Raw genomic sequence first — 20,701 nt, 5'->3', positions numbered from 1 at the left:
TCCCCCCAAAACGTCCCTGCCCCTTCCTAGGGGACGTGTCTCCTGGGTGGTGGTGAAGTTTCCAGCTAGTAAAAATGCAACCCCTTCCTCGCGCCCCGCCTCCCCCAGACTGAGAGGAGGAAAAGTGCTTTCCTCCACTCAGGTTTGTAACTCAGGGAGGAGGCGAACCAGGCGGGTGGAGGAAGGACAGCCTGAAATGTGTGCGCTGCCTGGTTTCGTGATAGGTGACCGTCCGGAGATTTTGAAAGCGGCCTGAGCCCAGTTCCGGCTATGATCTTTCGCCGGCCAAGCAGGACCAGAAGCCCTTGGACTGTTTGCAGCAATTGTTACCAGCTTCCCAGGCCTCGCAGCTGACATGGTCAAGCTCCCCTCCAGAGACCACCCAGTCCCGCCCGATGCCACCGGAAGCGCGGAGACTTATTGTCAATAAGAACGCGGGCGAGACCCTCCTACAGCAGGCCTCCCGGCTTGGCTACGAGGTGAGCATCCTTGTGGGTGCCCTGGATCAGGATCCACCGGCTGCTGCTCCTTGGGTGGGGGACACACTGGCTGGGGATGGGGGGCGGGTCTCAGAGCCCAGCCCCCTCCACGTGGCGGGCTGGGCTGGGTGTTCCAGCAGGGTGTTTGCGTTGGCTCCCGCTCACACTGCGGGCTCTTTGGTGGCTTGTTCAGTCGTGGTGTGAAAAGAAAGGCAGGCCTCTCTGATGTTCCGTTCCCGTTCAGGCAGGCAGGCTGCTTCGGCCAGTCTGGCTCACTTATCTCTGATATAAAATCTGACCTAACCCAGGGCTTGGCGACCAGGGGAATTTTAATGAGCCCTTTTGGATTCTGAATAGCAAGAAGGAGAGTAGGAGAGTAGTTATTAGCTCTACTAACTTGTGCTGTTTGGGGCAGAGTGATGCCCCTGTGGGGTAGCGGGTGGGAAGTGTCTGTGCAGAGTAGGGGTGGGAGTGGGGCAGACCTGAGCAGTCTCTTTCTGAGAGGGCACGGGAGCCGAGGGCTGATGGGCGGGGAGCAGGGGTTGAGCCTTGCACAAAACTCCCTGTCCACACTGCTGTATCCCAACCCAGCACGGCTGATGACAGTGATGGCCTCTATTGCTAGAGCAACATAGAAAGATAGCTGCTATCTGCCTAAGCCCGTGTGATCTGTAGTAACTCCTTTCACCCTTTTAACATGTTCACTTGGGAGTAACGCGTACTAGCCCACTCTCGGATGAGGAAACTGAGCCTCAGAGGGGTTAGCTGATACCCGTACAGGTAGCAATCCAGCAGTGCTCCACAGCCCACCACGCTCCTCAGCAAGACTGGCTCACACTGGAATTGCCCTTTTTACAGTTCAAAACCTCTGTGAGACAGATGACTCTCCATGCCCTGTGCAGTTCCCCCACCATACTTGTCAGTAGCAATTGTGATGTAATAGCCCACAGGGCAAAGGCATTTTTCTGTGCTGGCATCAGCCCTCTGGGAGTTGAATGGTGACAGTAAAACGCGGTTCAGCAGGCTGAGCGTGGAGGTGTGGCTGAGCACTGGGGTGGCAGGACCCAGGCTGGCCCGGAGCCCTGGCGCCCACACCCTCAGCCAGCTCTGTGCCCCTGTCTCCCGTCTCCCATCGTGTCCCCCCTCCCCGGTCCATAGTGCCGTGAGCCCTTGGAAGTGTGCCTGCCTTGGCCTTAAGGCATGACTGTGGGTGGGAAGTTCGAAGCACTAGGGCTATGCTTAGTTTGGGGTGTTTTGTTGTTGTTGTTGTGGGTTGAATGTGCTGTTGTTTATATCTACACGTCTCTTGGAGACCTCTCCATTAGCTAGAGAGCACTCTGTGGTAGTTAGCGCAGTTACTTGCAGGTGAAGTCCAAGGAGCACCCAGTTGGTTTCCCAAGAGCTGAGAGCGGGCGCCTAGGAGGACAGAGCAGATGTTGCACATAGTGTTGAGCTAGACCCCCCCGTGGTTGAGAAGATAGTCTCCTTGCTTCCAGCAAACGCTGGAGGTGGGGGGGAGACCCCTAACCCTAACTTTTGGGTTAGGGTTGAGAAAGTAGACTCCCGCTTCCAGCAAATGCTGGAGATGGGGGGGCGGGGTGCTGCTGCACCCGCCGTGGAGGGCGGGGCTCCGAGCCCCACCTGTGAACTTGGCATCATTTCCAGCAGCCTCCCTTTGGGACCAGAGAGGTCAAAAGACCCTCGTTGGTCCTCTAAGACAGTTTCCATTTTGGTTTGGTGGCTCTGAGGCCTGGACCAAGGGGCACTTGATCCATCCTTTTTTAGGCTACCTGGCCTTTGATTGCACAGGAAGCCTTGGGAATGTTTACGGTGGGATTTGTTTTTTTCTTCAAATGTAAATTTCAATATGTAGATTCCACAGATCACCAGTGTTGATGCTGAACATTGTGACAAGTAGATGAACGCTTTCAACTTTGAATCCAACTTTCTGGGATTTCTCTGGGCAGAATTTTAAATGTTGGGATGAAGGCCCAGTTGGGAGATGTGGCAGCTTCAACCTTTTCAAATTGAAGGACAGTTTGCTTAAGCAGATAAGGGTGTGGTTTGGGAGGGTTTTCCTGAAGTTTTGTCTTCAGCATTCTTGGTTATTTTCTTCTGCTTAGCCAAAGATACCATGTGCAGTATAAAGGCTGTCTGAGCTTTATGTCATGATAATGTGGTTCTGGAAGTTTAGAAACACACTCTGGCTTCAGATCCGAGTTAAATAGATCACTTGTGTGGCCAAAGACCTCAAACCTTTCCCTCCTGGGAAAAAGGCTTCTATTTCTTAGGCTAAAACGCTAGTGTGCAACCACATGCTTGTGCCTTTAGCGGTGATGGTTAAATTTTCTATGAATTGAATAAGTCATGTTTTTTAAAAAGTTAATGAGGCATTTAATTAACTCACAACGTCGGGCTTATGGCCTTTATGGTTACATTTTGCGGGTAGTGGCATTCGGCTTATAGCCGCTGAACAGAGAGCTGTCCGACAAAAGCAGTTTGACTTTGCTCTGGAATGGCTGGGCTGCCCTTCAGACACTCCCGTTTATTTCTAGCGGAGAAAATAAACCAAGGAATGTGTTGCGTCGACAGACTCGCCCCGCCTCTTCACCTTTCAGTTAGAGAAAGTGCTGGTGGCGACGGTTGCCATCCATTTAGAGGCCATCACCCTCTTAGCTAGGAGAGTGTAGTTAGCCCACTTGACCCCCAACAGAGAAGGCCTGTGGGGTGCTCGTCACAGCTGGATTGCATCCCTCTAACTGGGGCCCTCTTGGGCCTTTTGAATCTTCCCAGCTGACCAGGTACCAAAGACCTGAGTTTTAGGTCTAGTACTTCATGTTAATTGAACTTGGGGTTTAATATCTCTGGGCCTCAGTTTCCAAGTGTTGAATGAGGATAGTACTACCTTCCTTTCCTGGTAGCTCCTGGGTTCCTGTGGGTGACAGAAGACGTCCTCATCTGGGGAATGAGAAGCACTGTGTAAACAGTGGGATCAACGTGGTTGAGTTAGGACAGCCCGTGGCAAAAAGTCTGACCTGGCCGTGGGGCTACTGCTGCCTTTGCTGCCATCTTCCAGGAGAAGAGAGTTGACTTACCCACCAGCTTGGACGGCCTTTCATTTCTAGGTACCCTTGAATCTGCCCTAGTAGTGATGAAGGTTTCCAGGTGAAGGCCATGATTGTCACAGCAAATAAACCCTGGGTTGAGTAAATTGATGTGTGCACAGCAGTTGGTGGCGTTCAGACCTGATCCCAGAGCCACGTGACAGGGCCTCTCCGTGGCTGGCGCACACAACTCATTAGCTTGCAGCCGTCCACTCAAGTCTGGCTAGTGAGGGCCTGCTAAAAGAGCAGCAGCTTCATGCGGTATCCTGGATACCAGGGCTCGGGGCAGGTGGCCTGGGAGCCCAGAGGATTGTGGGCTTTCTGGCAGGTTGGGATGTAAATGGAGAAATGCATTCGTGGGCGTGCCTTTTCTCTTCCTCCTCTTGTTTTGGAAGGGAGCTGCTGCAGTGACCTGAAGTAACAGGGCACCAATGACCAGGTTTACCAGCATGCCCCATTAGGTTCACGTGGTAAGCAAATGGAACATTCTAGTTCGCTCCCAAGTGAGTGGTCACCTTTGATTGGCGTGTCCTCCAAAGGGCATAAAAGGTTTTACAGAACCCATCTCGCACTTATGGGCGGCTAGAATGACCCCCGTTTTAGGTTTAACAGATGAGTTACCTGAGAGATGTCACAAGGAGGCCTGTTCTGACCCCATCCCATCCCCCCTTACCCAGCAGACCATGTGTTGGGCCACATGCACGTTCTGCCTACTCCCAGCTCTCAGAACCTGACGGCTCTCTGCTGGGCACGACTTACCCAGTATAAACAGTATAATGTGTTTTCTGGTGGCAAATGCTTTCGATGTGTCTGAAAACTTTCTTAAGGTAATAAAACATTGAATAAGTTCCTGCTCTGCTTACTGGGAGTGGTTCATATTAATATTTTAACAAGCCAAAGAAAGAAGGTTAATAACAGTGATTCTAATGCACAGTGTTGACACAGAACATCTCCGGGGGCGGGGGTGAATGTTTTATTTGATTCTTGAAATGTGGAGGTTGCAGCCTGTGGTGTATCAGGTTCCTGTCATTAACTTGAGTAAATATGAGAATATTAGACTGATTCTGCCCCGAGAGGGTGGAGTGAGGCAAAATAGAGGGTGGGGTTATTGGAGGCATTTTGTGTCATTCCTCGAGGATGGAGGGAGAGAGCTTCTCTTTAACTCTACTTAACGTACAGACAAGAGCATCTGAGGCCCAGGTTCTGATTTGGGGTCTTAACAGGGGGCGCGAGGATGTAGCTGACCTGTGTGTCCCTGCTTCTCTAAGCTGGGGAATGTTCTCCGGCTGATTTAAGCTCTCTTTAAGTGTTGGTCATCCATACTTTTATCTAAACTTGTGTTATCGTCCACTGCCACTGACTGAACAGACCCATCAAGTGAGAATGGTCTGTGCTTGGCAATGTGTCATCTAAGATGTTAGCAGCTGTGACACTTCTGTACTGGTCACGTCGGCCCCTGGGCTGAGGGCTTTCATCGCTATCCGAATGCGTCCTCTCAGCAGCCCTGTGGAAGCTTGGAGAAGTTCAAGGGTAACTTGCCCATGGCCAGGCCACTGGTGCAGCAGAGCCTTAGACAACACTGTCTGCATCTCCAAGCCCTTCTCACACACTCTCACCCCCGACCAGGATGCCTGCCGCCTGCCCGCGCTATGGTGGGCTTTTGGCCCCAAGGATGTATGCCTTTGAAAGTGGGCACCGCCAAGCTATGGGGAGGTCACCCTTACAAGGTTCACTGTATGGTTGTCTGATGGTATCTCCTCTCCTCTCCTCTCCTCTCCTCTCCCCGTAGGAAGTGGTCTTGTACTGCCTGGAGAACAAGATTTGTGATGTGAACCACCGCGACAACGTGGGTTACTGTGCCCTGCACGAGGCTTGTGCAAGAGGTTGGCTCAACATCGTACGACACCTCCTTGAATATGGCGCCGATGTCAACTGCAGTGCCCAGGATGGAACCGGGTCAGTGGCGGTCTTGCTCTTGGCCTGGCCCTGCTGGGGCATAGGCAGTGGTTCTCAGGGTGTGCGGGGAACCCCAGAAGGAAAGATGGAGAGTGAGTGCCATGTAAGCACACTGGTGGTGGAGTCCTCTAGAATGGAATCGGACAGATCTTTCTGGCAAATTTACATAGAACTTTAAAACTCTGTGACACTCTTATGGACAGAGGTCCCTGAAAATGTTGAGCCTGCATGAATAATCAGGGGTGTTCTCTTTTAAGACCCTGGACTCTTCACCAGCGTCTGTTGAATCTCACTCTTGAACATATATGTGAGTTGAAAGTTGCAGGAGTACAGACAGGTCCAGTGGCAACTGGCTTGATAGGACCTGCCGTGTCCACCCACATCCCCGGGCCTGGCCCCCACTCTGTCCTTGACCTCGGTTTATTGGCCAGAGGCCCAGGTCTGAGTCAGCCCAAGCATCTTCCTGGTTGTACCTGGGATGCCACCACGAGGCAGGGCACTGGGGCTTTCCTGACGGTCATAACATTAGCAAAACTGTAAGGTATTTGGTGGTTCGTGGTTTCCAAATCGCATCCTTTCTGGATGGGACTGCGGACAGTGTTCCTGACCCCAGCGGACACGGGCAGGAGGACTCTGTATCCTCCTGAGAACTCGCCCTGCCTGTCGACTGCTTCTGGGCGAGAGGGTTGATCACTCATCTCCAAGTTGGTTTCAGGAGAGGTTCCACTTTGCCCCCAGTTTCTTTGACAAACTGCACTTTTTGGGTTTTGTTTGTAATGGTATAACAATGGCTTGTCGTATCTGCTTCCGTGATGCTGGAATTCTTCCCCCCACCCCTCCGTACGTTACCTTCTTACAGTCTGTCACTATTTAAGTTCATTGGAAACGTTTTCATCGTGGCCTGAGTTCCTCCTTGGGCCATGCATTAAGAGAGATTTGCATTGAAGAATTAGGCCTGAGATGGTCCCTTCACCTGTCCCGTAAAGGGTTATGTGTTGAAATAACAGAGTAATTTGTCGCAGCGACCGTACACTCACCTCCTCGGTGAAATAGCGCGCCTACGAGGCTTGGCCGCACACGCTGGATTTTGCCCCGTGTCCTTAGAAGCAAGCGTCGCGTGCACGGGTGTAATCCCCCGCTCCTCTCCTAGGCCTCTCCACGATGCTGTCAAGAATGATCATCTCGAAATTGTCCGCTTGCTCCTCTCCTACGGTGCTGTTCCTACCCTGGCTACATACTCAGGTAGAACCATCAAGAAAGTGAACCACAGCGAACTTCTGGAGAAGTTCTTAACAGGTACGGCAGAGGTCAAGACACGGTCTTGTTCAAGCATCTAGACGGTGACTTCACAGCCTTTCACCTGGGTTCCCCCTACCCCCACCCCCCCGTTTACTCTAAGTGACCCTTTACTGGGAAAAGCGGCCCAACGTTAGTCTGTCAAAGAAGAGATACATACTTTGAGTTTTGCGAGGTGGGGGGCTGGAAAACTCTTAGCTAGCCAGGCTAGCTTTTGTTTGGCAGGCTGGGGCGGTGAGGCGGGCAGTCCCTCAGGAAGGTGGGTGGACGCGTGGGGAGGTTTCAGTCAGATACCTGGAGGCGTGTGCAGTGGGACTTGTCAGGAGGTGACACCAGCCCCAGCGTGAGATGTTCCCGAACTCCAGCAGCATTTGCCTCTTACCAGCAGGCGTTATCTTGTTTCTCTCTCTCTCTCTCTCTCCCCCTCTCTCTCCACACTGTTGAAATAACCTGCAGGCTCCTGACGACGGTAACCCCGGTTGCTCTTCGGAGTTCTCTGGCAGCTGTGTGTGTGGTGAGCAGCCTTGTTCGTTTCAGTTGGGCTTGTGGGTGTGGGGGTGGGGGTGGGGGTGGTGCTGTGAGCAGGGCTTGCTTGGGAAAGAATTTTTCCAGGGTCCTTTTTGGAGAACAGCTGGAATCTTGCTCCAGCTTACTGACCTCTCTCTTGTTTGCCCCCCCGGTTAGAACCAGATGATGAAAGTGGTTACGATGTTTTAGCAAAACCCCCAGGACCGGAGGACCAGGATGACAGCAACGAGGCCTATGGTAACCTATTGGAATCTGAATTTTCCGAAGACCCCGTTTTGCCGTGTTATAACGTCCAGGTGTCCGTCGCTCAGGGGTGAGCGTGGCCAGCGTGTGGTCGAGAGCCAGCCCAGCTGCTCTGTGGGGTGGCAGGAGTTAGAAATCCCCTTCAGCAGATGAGGGTGGATGGGTTGGGGGGTGAGTGAATCCCTCACCAAGTGTCCACCGACCTCACATAATGCAGTGGAACTTTTCCAGAAAAGTTTGGGGGATGGGAGGGCTCCCCAGCCAACTGCCCTCATTGGAACACACCCCTAGAGCCCAAAGGACACGGGAGTCAGCGACTGCAATTGCACAGTTTCAGTCACTAAACTCTTGGGGAAGGGATCCTCCCCAAACGGCTACCATAGGGGCCTTCCAAGGCGTGTGAGGTCCACGGGACAATACTGATGTGTACCCTCTTCTCGTATAAGATTAGAGAAAGCCGTATGTGGCACCTGGGATCTTACGTGTCTTCAGATTTGCTTAGATCGAGTCTTGTCCCCACGGTCGGGCCACTGTGCCCCATGACCAACCCTTCGGAGTGAACACATCAGGAAACCTTGCTCTGCTGTGTGTTGACCCCGGTGCTTAAGGAGTAGCATCCTCCTTGGACTCTGAGGCTGGGACCGTGTCTGCCTTTGTGGTGACATTGTATTCGGGATAGAGATGATAAAGCGTGGCAGGGTATCAGGAAGGATTGTACCACCTCCCTTCTCGAAAAAGCCTCACTCCCGGCAGCATTGAGGGGCGGGTTGGAGGTGTGGGAAAGGCAAGGAAAGCCAGGTGACCTCGAGTGTTTCTCATGCTCTCTCCGTGAGGGCCAGAGGAGAGGAGAGGTCAAAGAGGTGTTTGCCATCTCCCTTGGGTTGGCATACAGACTGGTTTTCCCCAGTGACTAGAACGGGGTGCACTTACTTGGAGAGGGGTGACCTGAGTTGTGGCCAGAGCCAAGGCAGCACTGGGGTGGCCTGCAACGAGGCTGGTTCAGGGGCGCTGCTCCTGCTTTTGTCTAAGTTGGCTGATCTGCCCTAGGTGGTCTCTTAACACATGCACATGAGTCCAGAGTTCCCCCGCTAGAAGTAGATCTTCCGGGCTTCCCTGGTGGCACAGTGGTTAAGAATCCGCCTGCCATTTCAGGGGACACAGGTTCGAGCCCTGGTCCGGGAAGATCCCACATGCCACGGAGCAACTAAGCCCGTGCGCCACAGCTAATGAGCCTGCACTCTAGAGCCCGTGAGCCACAACTAGAGAAAGCCCGTGCACAGCAACAGGCCCAATGCAGCCAAAAATAAATAAATAAATTAAATAAAAACAAAAAAAAAGTAGTAGATCTTCTAAGGACAGTGAGAAGTGGGGTGGGGATGGGGTAATCAAAGTGGAAGTAGCAGGCCCTTTCACCGCCAGGAGACGGGTAGTTTATAGTTGGGAGCGCCTCTAATTTTGCCGGAAACTCAAACCACTGTCCTTTCTCTGGTGTAGGCCTCGTAACTGGCTGTTGCTCTCAGACCTGCTCAAGAAACTGCAAATGTCCTCCTGCATATTCCGCTGCAATTTTCCAAATGTGGAAATTGTCACCATCGCGGAGGCCGAGTTCTACCGGCAAGTGTCAGCAAGTCTCTTATTCTCTTGCCCCAAAGACCTGGAGTCCTTTAATCCGGAAAGTAAGGAGCTCTTAGATGTGGTGGAGTTCACGAACGAGCTTCAGACTCTGCTGGGCTCATCCGTGGAGTGGATCCTCCCCAGAGACCTGGACTCAGACGACGCCTGGTGAGCTCGCCCGGGCCCGCCGTGTACAGTGTGTCATGGTGTTAATCCTTGTGCATATGTGTCCTAATACGACTATTTCTGTAAAGAAAGGACACGATGAGACACGACTCCAGTCGGAAGGACTTTGAAACATGTTTTTTTCTTTTTAAAATTTTAAGTCAGTTTTTATGAAGTTGTTAATAAAGTTTCTTTACTTTTCAATGTACACATGCTTCGGAATATGTTTGTTTTTACTCGGAACAATTGTTTCTTTTCTTTTTTAAGGAGAAAAAAAAAAAGGCAAAGGAGCTCCACACTTTGACTTAATTTCATACAAAGCTCCGACGACAGAGGCCATAACTGTTGAGAGTTGCTTTGGGGGCAAATTAAACCAGTAAAATTTTAAACTCTTCCTCCATATTAAAGGGATTGAATAAATGGGCCACTTTGGTGCACCTGTGTCCTGCGAATTGTCCAGTTGGAGATGGAGGTTTAGGAAGTGAGTTTCAGTCTTGTTTAAGTCTCTTCCCATCAGACTGGTCTCGTGATTTCCTACACACCATGTTACTTCCTGTCTACCTTTCCTTGGCGTTGTTCATGCCTGGATTATCTCCTGTACCTGCTCAAACCTTGGTCCATTCTCATTTGTACCATGGAAGTTTGTCATGCTGGATACTGTCAGAACTAATTTTACTTAAGTTTGTGTTAAGGTGCAAAGCACACGTTTTGTATATTTTCTGTTTTTTGTGTTTGTCTATATTTTATGGTTTCGCTTCAAGAAATATTATGGGAAGGGAAATAGCAAGATGTAAAGAGCAAAAAAGTCATCATTCTCTTTCAATTGTTAGAACATCTATCTGCAATCATAATTATGATGCACTGTGGTATGTGTTAAAATAGTAAATACATGTAACGTCCCGTAGGAGCAGCAAACTCTGGTGTTGGTGAGGGTGTGTCATGGAAGTAATCACAAAGCAGGTGACTGTTGGTTGGGGTCCTGAAACATTAGTGTGCCTTCCCTGTGTCCAGTAGTGGTCTGGAGGGGTCAGGAAGCCTGCCTTTGAATTTGAGGGAACAGAGGGTTTGAGGTCCTCTCTCTTCTATTGCTCTAGTACACTGCATAGCAGCAGTATACTGGGTTTACAGTTGACGTTTAAATCGCTGATTGATCATTAAGATTGGGATGTATCTTTGGAAATGAAAATAGGAAGAATCGTATGCTTTTTCTTTTTTTTCTTTTTTTTCCTATATCTGAAAAGGTATGTAGTACTTTGCTGAGTGGTTGGGAATAAAGTTTGCAGTACTCAGTGTATTCAGTTTTAGTATCTAAATAGAATTAAACTGTTGCTGTAAAGTGGAATAGCACTTTGTTACTGACAAGTTTTAGAATGCATCTGTTCGTCAATTACCTGTTTGGGAAGATTGTAGTTAATGATTTTGAGAATGTGGCTATAAACCTCCAACTGACTCAAGAAAAGCAAATAAGTCAAGATTGACAAATGTATAGGCTCTTCATCTTTTGTGTGTGTGGGTTTTTTTTTTTCCTTTTAGTTATTTGTCAAGGTATAAAGAATTCTATCACACTTAAGACAAGTTAAGTAAACGTCACGGGGTGTATTCTGACATGGCATGGAGCAGATCACATGGCCTAGATCTTAAAGGTGATTTTATGTTTAAACTTTCATGAAAACATATGTGATTGAAACACATTAATATATTGATACAGAGGGCAGTTAATTTTTGTCTTTTTTTGTGTGTGTGTGTGGTACTGTTGTGGCCTCTCCCGTTGCGGAGCACAGGCTCTGGACGCGCAGGCTCAGCGGCCATAGCTCACGGACCTAGCCGCTCCGTGGCATGTGGGATCTTCCCGGACCGGGGCACGAACCCATGTCCCCTGCATTGGCAGGCGGACTCTCAACCACTGCGCCACCAGGGAAGCCCTAATTTTTGCCTTTTGATACATGTGAGCACAGCTTTCATTTTGCTGAAAGAATATGACCAGTTTTCAGTTTGGGATTCTACCATTTAGGAAAGATAGTCCACTTAATTTTAGAAATAAGAGATTTAATATATAATACGTAATAATACTTTTATGTATTTTTTTACTGAAAACATTTATTGTAATACTGTGAAGAAACTATGCCATTCTAGTCTTCAAGACTTAAATGAATCAAGTGTTTATTAGCTGTTGTAGTTTTTAAACTAATAAAAGTCAGTACATCAGCAATTTGTAAATACAGTTTTTGAAATAATGCCTTAACAACTTTACAGTGGTTATAATGACTGTATTTAGGCCTAAAGTTAGTTAATAATTTGACATGAAGGCTTTTTAATAGTTTGATGGTGCAGATCAGGGATAGGTAAACTCTGGCTGGTGGGCCAGATCCAGCCCGTCGCCTGGCTTTGTAAAGGAAGTTCTTCTGGAACATAGTCGCACCCATTGTTTACGTGGTAGTTATGGCTCCTTTCACCCTACACCAGTGGGGCCGAGTAGTTGCAACAGAAACTGTATAGCCCACAAATCTGGAAATGTTTAAATTTAGATTTTAAAAATTGAAAACTTCTTTGAGCCTATACAGGGCAAGTCCATTGACCCCTGAGGTAGAAAACAGGAACTTGGGTGCGGAAGCCAAATGGCCTAGGTTCAAATTCCCTTTCTCCCATTTCATAGCTAGTGACCATGGGCAAATCACTTAACCTCTATGCCTCATTATGAGGTTTAAATGCACTTATTTGTATAAATAGTGCCTGGCACATACTAAGCTCTGTGTAAGTGATTGCTGTTGTTTCTGCTTGGAGCTTTAATAAGTTATTGTTAATAGAAAAATGACACTAATGATTTTCCTTATAGAGTAACAAAGGCACTTTGAGTCTTTTACATTTTCAGGAATGTAATAAGACTTTTTTCATTGACAGTCAGTGTTCCCTGTTACCAAAATTTACTTTATTAATATAAAGAATTGAATATCTTCAAGACAGTACTTTTGCTTAAATGTCAAACCATTATTTTCCCAAGGCACATCAAACTGGCTCTGCATAGTCCAGGCCTCTAAAGCTTGTGTGCACACCCTAGGTAGCATGTGAGATACATTTTGTAAATATAGTTTTTTAAATAATGCTTGAGACTTCCCTGGCGGTCCAGCAGTTAACACTATGTGCTCCCAATGTAGGGGGCTTGGGTTCGATCCCTGCTCAAGGAACTAGATCCCACGTGCCTGCCATAACTAAGAGCCCACATGCCACAACTAAAAGATCCGGCATGCTGCAACTAAAGACCCGGCACAGCCAAACAAACAAACAAGCAAATAAATAAATAAATCTTTATAAAAAAATAAGTAAAATAAAATAATGCCTTAGGAGTTAGGAAAAGGAAATATTAGAACATTTTTACCTTTGTATTATTTTTAAAAATCTGTGTAGTTTATCATGTACATAAATTATATGTATGGAACTTTGTGTATATAATTTGTTAATAAATAAGATGCATATTAAAAAGTTTTCTTATGATTTGCCCAGTCAGGTGTTTGGAGGCCATTGGAGGACAGGATGATGAAATATAGGGCCTCAGCAAAGATAGAATTTAGAACCAATTCCCTGACTTAGAAGATAAGGAAAATAATTCATAGACTGTAATTGAGTTGTCCAACTTTACATAAGTGTTCAGAAACAGGAAATGCAGTGGCTAGAATCTAATCACTGACCGAGCAGAATCTGGATCACTCACTGGACTCGTAAACCAGAAGTGACTGTTGAAGTTCTCAGGTTGATGCTCCTGGCATATATGCTTGATCTGTGTGTGTGTGTAAATCTCTGACATAAGAAGCCATACTCAGGCACACCCTGTTTCCTTATTCAAGCATCTTAATTTCATCCCATTAAATCTTTGAAGTATCAGACTACCAGAAGGCATGAAGAAACCTGGGCTGAGAGTCTACATTCCAGGAGACGTGATCTTGACTGCATGGCTGGTTTGAGGCGCATCACTCTGAACTGCAACCCGCTCATTGGTGACCTGGGTGCAAGTGCTTTGGCAGAATCTCTTAGTGAGGATTTATGGCTTAGAGGGAAATTCTAAAATTGAAAATATTGAATTTTTAATATGCTTAGCTTTTGGCATGATACTATTGTGATAGGATGTTTTAAAGCCTCATTTTACTGATAGCTTTTATTTTGCTTTTAAACTTTCTCTAAGAGTTGCATATATCCTTTACAGAAAATACAGAGTTACAAGAGAACCTATAATTTTAATACCCAGATATAATCACTGTTCATTTTGGCGTATATACTTTCAGTCTTTTTTTCTTCTACAAATATATATGTACACTTAGGGATTACAAAAATAGAATTGTAGTATACTTGCTATTTCACATTCCTGCTTTTTTCACTTAAAGATGTATCATGTAGTATTGCGTCGTATTGATGTCCCATAGTTTAATCAATTCTTTGCAATTCTATTTAGACAGTTTGCTTTTCCCTGTCAGAAACAATGTGAATACGTTGTATATACATCTCTGTGTCCATCGGGATTACTTCTGTAGAATAAGGTACTACAAGTGGAATGACTAAGTGTGACCTATTTTTAAGACATTTGATACACATGGCCAAATTACCACCCAGAAAGGTTATGCCAATTTGTAGTCCACCCCAACAGTAGATGGGAAGCCTGCCTCTCACAAACACTGGCCTGTAGCACTTGTAAAAAAATGTGAAACTACAAAAATGAGTACCTCTCCATTTTCTATGCAAGTGGGATTACTCCAAATTTTATAACTTTTTTCAATTAATTTAGTATGAGCATTTTAGCAAGTCAGTAAATTTGCATCTCCTACATCATTTTTTGTGATTGTTCAGTATTCCATTATATGAATATGCCACAGTGCACATAGCTTATCCATTCTTGTATATAAGCTTTGTCCAGTTTTTCAGTTACAAATAGTACTCTGATATATATCCTTACCTATATCTCTGACTATTTCTTTTGGTTAAATTCTTAGAAAAAGAGTTCTTGGATCCAAAGGGTATAGACATTATTTAAAGGCTTTTCTTACAGAATCGTGGCTTCATCTGATAGGAGAATAACCACATTTTGTTTTATTTTGTATTCATTTGATTGACTGGTGAGGTTTACTGGCTGTTTGTATTACTTTGGCTATTTGGTTAATTATACCCTGTGTCCATTCTTCTGTAGTGAGAGTTTGTAAGGGTTGTATCATATCCTGTCAGATCCGTATGTCTGACTTGCTATTTCTATGTGTCATGGGGGTGTTGAAAGACTCCAGTTATTTTAATGTGATGGTCCACACAACACTTAAACAAAAGACTCATGATAGTTTCCTTTCATGTAATAGTTTTTAATCCCTGTGCTTTAGTGATGATCCCTTTGGTTTAAATGAGTAGGTTGTTCAGCCCCAGAACTACTAGAATTCATGATCAGTTTTTCTGGGTTTTGTCTGACCTTTTACTGCGAGGGTTCTTGACCATCCTACTTTCATGATAGGTTTTTAGTATGTATTCTCTATTCACACATTGTTGAAAGTTTTTATTATTTGTATCCTCTTAGATTTGTCTTTTTTTCCTCTAAAACTAACAGTTATTACATTTCTTCTATTTTGTTTTCCCCTTTGAACTAGTTTCAAGTGTGATTTGGAGCTGAAGATCATGATCAAAAGAATGCAGTGTATTTCTGAGCTCCACGAGGTTTTGCTTGTGAGGTTTACATGCCCCTGCCGCCCTTGCTAATTATGAACTGAGATTCATTTTGTGATGCTTTTTGCTCATAGGTTATATACAGTTATTCTTCAGTTCTGTAATTGTAAAATATGTTGTCTGATTTATTGGTACTAAAGCCAGGGTTATCATTGCACATCCAAGAAGAGGTTTTTAAATTGGATTATGCATTATGTGTGTGCATATATGTCTCTTTTTTTCCATAGCCAAAATTACAAACCTGCCATGACTTGTCCTGTGCAGGACTCTTCCACACGTGAGAAAACGAGAGTTGTCTATATGTTAAATCTGTAGAGTTAGCAAGTGACCTTTTGTCTTTCATCGAAAGCACTTGACCTGCAGCAGTGCGGCCTCACCAGTGAAGGAGCAAAGGCTTTACTAAAGGCCCCTGAAACCAACAGAACTCTGCTCGTTCTGGATATAAGAAAAAATCTGCTGGTTGGTATGTGGTCACTTTTTTTAAATTGATGAACACATAGCAAAACAAAAAGAATTTGTTCAGGTATTGACAGTTTTTTAAAACTTAATGTGTTTAACTTTCCTCATCATATACAGTTGGCCCGTGAACAACGTGGGGTTAGGGGTGTCGACCCCTACACAGTTCAAGATCTGGGTATAAGTTTATAGTCAGTGGTTCCACATCTGTGGATTCAACCAACCTTGGATCATGTAGGACGATAGTACATATGTATTGAAAACTATGCGTGTGTCAGTGGACCCGCGAGGTTCAAACCCATGTTGTTCAAGCTTCAACTGTACTTTTCTAGTGTTGCACTTCCCTTATGTTTTTAGCAGCTACTGTACTAACTAAAGTGAATTATACTTGTCAATTTTTCTTATCTCTACTCTGAATAGAGGTGAACCTAGATACTAAGCCTGCTTCCACCAAGAGCATTCTTTCTTTCCTGTGCAGCCTCTGAATTCTTGCCAGGAGTACTTTATTCATTTGTCAGATTCACAAGTAATTTTGTAATCATCTTCTGTGTGCCAGATACGGGTTTAGGGACTAGGGATAAAGCAGTGAACCAGACAGACAAAAGTCTTGCCCTCATGGAACTTACATTCTAGTGAAGGACATCAGATAGAAATGAGTAAACAGATAAGTCATATAATTTTAGAGAGTAGGAAGTGCAAAACTATCTTAATGTAAGGAGAGTGAGGGAGAGCAGGTAGGACTCCATTGGATAGGTTTGTTAGGGGACAGCTTCACTGGAGAAGTGGCATTTGAACGGAGACCTGAATGAAGAGAGGAGCAAGCCATGGAAGATGTGGAGTAAGCACATTCCAGGACAAGGAGGCAATGAGTATGTAGGCATGTAGGTGGGTGGAGTATTTAAGGAAAAGCAAGGAGGCCAATCTGGGCAGAGTACTGAGTGAAGAAGAGTGTGGTATGACATGAGGTCAAGGAGCTAGCCAGGGGTCTGCTCTTGTAAAGTCTTGAAGGCCAGAGTAAAGATGTGGATTATTCTAAATGAGTAGAGGGGTTTGAACTGGAAAAAGGCATGATCCAAATCGTATCTGAATAAGGTGACCTGGTATAGAGAAGGGACTTGGGAGGATAAAGAAGAGGAACAGGGGGCTTCCCTGGTGCCGCAGTGGTTGAGAATCCACCTGCCGATGCAGGGGACGCGGGTTCGTGCCCCGGTCCAGGAAGATCCCACATGCCGCGGAGCGACTGGGCCCATGAGCCATGGCCGCTGAGCCTGCGCGTCCGGAGCCTGTGCTCCGCAACGAGAGAGGCCACAACAGTGAGAGGCCCGTGTACAGCAAAAAAAAAAAAAAAAAAAAAAAAAAAAAAAAAAAGAAGAGGAACAGGGAGACCAGTTAGGAGACTATCACAGTGCTCCAAATAAGAGATGTTTATGGCCTAGGTTAGGTTGGAAGTTTGCAGCAAATGAAAAGTGGTTGAATTCAGGTTGTGTTTTGAGGGTGTAGCTCTCAAGACCTGCAGATAGATGTGAGGTATGAAGGAAATAGTAACAAGGAGACAAGTCGTTGATGATTATGTGTGCAACTGGGTAGTATCACTTAGAAGAAGGGAGCTGATGGGAGGAGCAGCTTTTGAGGGAATATCAGGACTTGGTTTGTTATCTTGGATGCCCTGGTTTGATATCTTAGATGCTCTTTAGGTATCTAAGCGTCTGGACGGTGCTCAGACTGTACTTTGTATCCAAAGGTATCCAAAGCCACTTCAGATGCAAAATGTTTCAAGTTGACCTTTGCTGCTGCCAAAATAGTAGCCACTGTGGGCAGTCTGCAAGATGGCATCTTAGGTTTCTGAGGAAGAAATTAGAATACACAAAGGGGGAAATAAGTGTATAATTATATAATGTAGATTTCATATTTAAATGTCTGGGAAAAGCAATAATTAGTTGGCTTTTGGTTTTAAATGGAAATAGCCACTCATTGGAAAATAATTACTCTAATTTCAATTCATTTTACTTTAGATCATTCTGTGATGAAAACAGTTACCAAACAAGTTCTCCAGATAGAAGGAGTGCCAAGTCAGAGGTATATAGCATGTTTCAGTTCTCTTGGAAGAATTTCTCTTTAATGGCTTGGTTTTCTTTCTTTCTTAAAAGAAAATTATCAAGGTACTTTCTGCCATCTTAAAACTAAGATTTTAGTCAAATCAAATGGCTTTTCTGTTTTTGAAAATGTTGTGTGATGCTTTAATTTAGGTTCCCAGATATGCAGATTGAAAACCTTTTAACTTTTTATTTTCTGTAACATATTATCGTTAGTCACAAATAGTCTTTTTTTTTTTTTTGGTGATAAGAATGAATAGCAGGAGCAGCATTTGTGAAACCAAATCTAATATGAAACTGACTCTTTCTTGTGAGTAAATTTGAATATTGAAACAGCAAAACAATAAGGTTTAATAAAAAGCAAAATAAATTTTTTATGTTTATGATCTGCCAATTTCCCAGAAAGGGTTTTGTGGTGACTTTAGTTATATACCAGATATATTAAAATCACCAGTGGACAACACATCTTTTATTCAGGTGCCCTCTGAAAGTTTTAAAAATTTGTTGACTTCATATCAATGAACGGTCCACTTTAAAATGGTTAAAATTATAAATTTTCTGTTTTGTGTCGTTTACCACAATTTTTAAAAAATGTGTTGTTTGAAGATTTTTGGGTTTTATAAAGGTATTAGCATAAAAATGAAAAATTTAAAAGACCACCTCTAATCCCATTATCCTATCAAGCAATATTTACATTTTAATTTTCTCTTCCTGCTGTCTATAAACATAATTCCACATAGCTTCAATATAATTTGCCATTCTTATCTTTTCATACTAAATTTAAATTCTGTGATTCATAGTTATACTTTTTAACATTGCATTCACATGGTTTCATTGAGTAGGTCAATTTTTTAAATTGGTGAAAAATTGGAAATAACCTCAAATAAACTATTGTAAACATCTTCATAAATACAGCTTTTTTTTTTTCTACTTCAAGTTGTATGTTTTTGATTCTCTATTAATCAACTTGCTTGGACAATAGTGTATTAAATAAGTTGTTAAGAGTGTTTATGAAGTCAAAAAAAAGCTTATGATCGTCTGCCAATTGTTATTTCAAGAGTGATATTTTATTTTTTTTAAGGTGAAAATTACTTGCTTTTATTTATTGTTAAAACAACTTTATGAAATGATTTGCAATGCAAAATGTGGAAAACTGCTTTGAATAACTGGGAAAATAGCTACAGCATGGGAAAACGTATGTAAACAAACTTCACTGCCACCAAACTAGAATCTACTAATTTATCTCAGATGGCATCACAGAGTAGCAATGGCAGCTTCTGGTAAACGGAGAAACAGCAGCAAAGTCCTGCAGTGAAGCTGTGATTAATTACCAAACTGAACTGTTCACTCCACTAATCCTACAACTTCCCTACATTTATCTGTCTATACATTCCTACTTACTACAGGACAAACACCCACCGAAGTGGTTCCAAAAAACAAATGAGATAGAAATTCACAATTATAAAACAAATCCAATAGAAGGCAGTGGAGGAAACTGGGAACTACTGCAAAGTTTTACTGTCTAGTCCAGGTGATGAAAACAAAGTTTTTCTTTCAAGGCTGACCACTGTCAGGAATGAAATTAAGTATCAAAACTCTCCTCACTTCTCTAGGAGTGATTCTAGCTCTTCTTGCAAAGAGCTGAGCTGCTCCTTTTCTCGGTCTTCCTTTTGTTTCAGTTCATCCAGCACAGCCTGAAATCTGTTCTTGAGAGCCAGGTTCTCCACTTTCATGATGAGATCCTCCTGTCGCTTTGCCCTGTCCTGGGTCTCTTGGAGCTTGCCTTTCATGTTATCAATCTGTTTCTGAATTCCCATAACCAGCTGATTAGTTCCCTCGTTTTCTTGGTGGTGTTCATCTGACTCATTTAGCTTGTGCTGTAGCTGCCTTTCCAGATCTTCCTCAGTGTCAATGATGTTTATATCTTCTTCATCTTGATGCTGTGTCTCATCTTCATCTTCACTGCTGCTGCTGAGGTCATTGAATATCTCCCGAAGCTCATCATGTTCTAATGAGTCATGGCCCTGCCTGTGGCCAGACATTCCTGGGGAAGAGATATCAAGGCCTTGACTTTCTGCTTCTTTTGTTTCATCTTCAGCAATTATTTCCCAACGGGTACTGACAGCTTCAGCATCTGTGCTCAGCAACCGCTTTACTTCTTTTTCCACATCTGGAGACTCAATATATTTCTTCTTTGCTGTCTTACGGAACCTTCTCTTTCTGACATTTTTTAGAGGCAGAGTAATTCCATGGTTCCATATAAACTTTTTCTCTTTGTCCTTATCCTTTTTCTTGCTTGCTTTGGGATCAGCAGTGGCAACTGGTTCCTCAACAGGAGGATAGAGATCACCATCAGCTGTACAGACAAGCATCTGAGAGATATCAGCTGTCTTGTAAAAGGTTTTTTTATCAATGGTTTTCAAACTTTCCATAACACATGGCAGATCTACCAATTTTGACGCCAATGGGACCTGGTCCACTCTGACAATTCCATGACGCCCATCAGGGTGTAACTCAATTGTCAGTCTGTCCTTCAGGTTGACATGACCAGACTGTATCGCCCGCCTCACAGTAGAGGCATACTCCGGAGGTAGGCGTAAGATAAACTGGCTCTCTACTTCGTGAGGAGCATCATCTTTGCTCTTACTCATCTTTACTTCTTTGTGACTCAGTTTTTCTCTAATAACCACTTGTTGCACTAAAAAATTTCAGCTATTTCAACAGAAAGACCAGTTCTTTATAAATTGACGTCTTTAATTACAAAGAGTTCTAGGTAGAAGAGCAACTAAGCGTCTATTCGGAATTAAGTTCCAAGTCTTTCTAAATATGCTGTGACAATACCAGTCGTTAATGACGCATTGCCTTACTCAGGTCCATTTAAATCTGTTAGCTGCAATGCCAAGTTCCAACCTCTAGATAGAGGTTGTCCTGCCGCTGCAGGACAACGCAGGGAAAGCAAATGGCGGCTCCTACGGAATGATTTTCGGCACAGAAAGTAAGGCTCAGCAGATACTCCCAATCCACAAACTCTCCCGGAACAAAGATACGCAAAAAGCGGGGCGTAGTGAGCTCTCTTCGC

The 20,701-nt window shown here is 44.6% G+C and overlaps 2 protein-coding genes across 2 annotated transcripts; one reads left to right on the top strand and one right to left on the bottom strand.

The window, feature by feature from the left end:
* The first annotated feature begins 33 nt into the window (after positions 1-33).
* On the top strand, positions 34-7,060 carry LOC308609764 (BCL-6 corepressor-like). The gene is made up of 3 exons (XM_081259061.1): positions 34-479; positions 5,373-5,539; positions 6,690-7,060. Exons 1-3 carry the CDS (start codon positions 396-398, stop codon positions 6,874-6,876), a joined length of 438 nt encoding a protein of 145 aa, XP_081115187.1. The 5' UTR covers positions 34-395; the 3' UTR covers positions 6,877-7,060.
* A 12,163-nt stretch (positions 7,061-19,223) lies between these two features.
* Positions 19,224-20,444, bottom strand: LOC308609771 (transcription initiation factor TFIID subunit 7-like; the record flags this gene model as incomplete). The annotated part of the gene is made up of 2 exons (XM_081259066.1): positions 19,518-20,444; positions 19,224-19,439 (listed from the first exon to the last, which is right to left on the bottom strand). The coding sequence occupies exons 1-2, from the start codon at positions 20,271-20,273 to the stop codon at positions 19,224-19,226; spliced, it is 972 nt and encodes a 323-aa protein (XP_081115192.1). The 5' UTR covers positions 20,274-20,444.
* Between the last annotated feature and the right edge of the window lie 257 nt (positions 20,445-20,701).

Source organism: Mesoplodon bidens (genome assembly GCF_964165515.1).
Source record: "Mesoplodon bidens genome assembly, contig: HAP1_SCAFFOLD_146, whole genome shotgun sequence".
Lineage (NCBI taxonomy): Eukaryota > Metazoa > Chordata > Mammalia > Artiodactyla > Ziphiidae > Mesoplodon > Mesoplodon bidens.
This window is presented reverse-complemented; position numbering and strand designations above follow the sequence as displayed.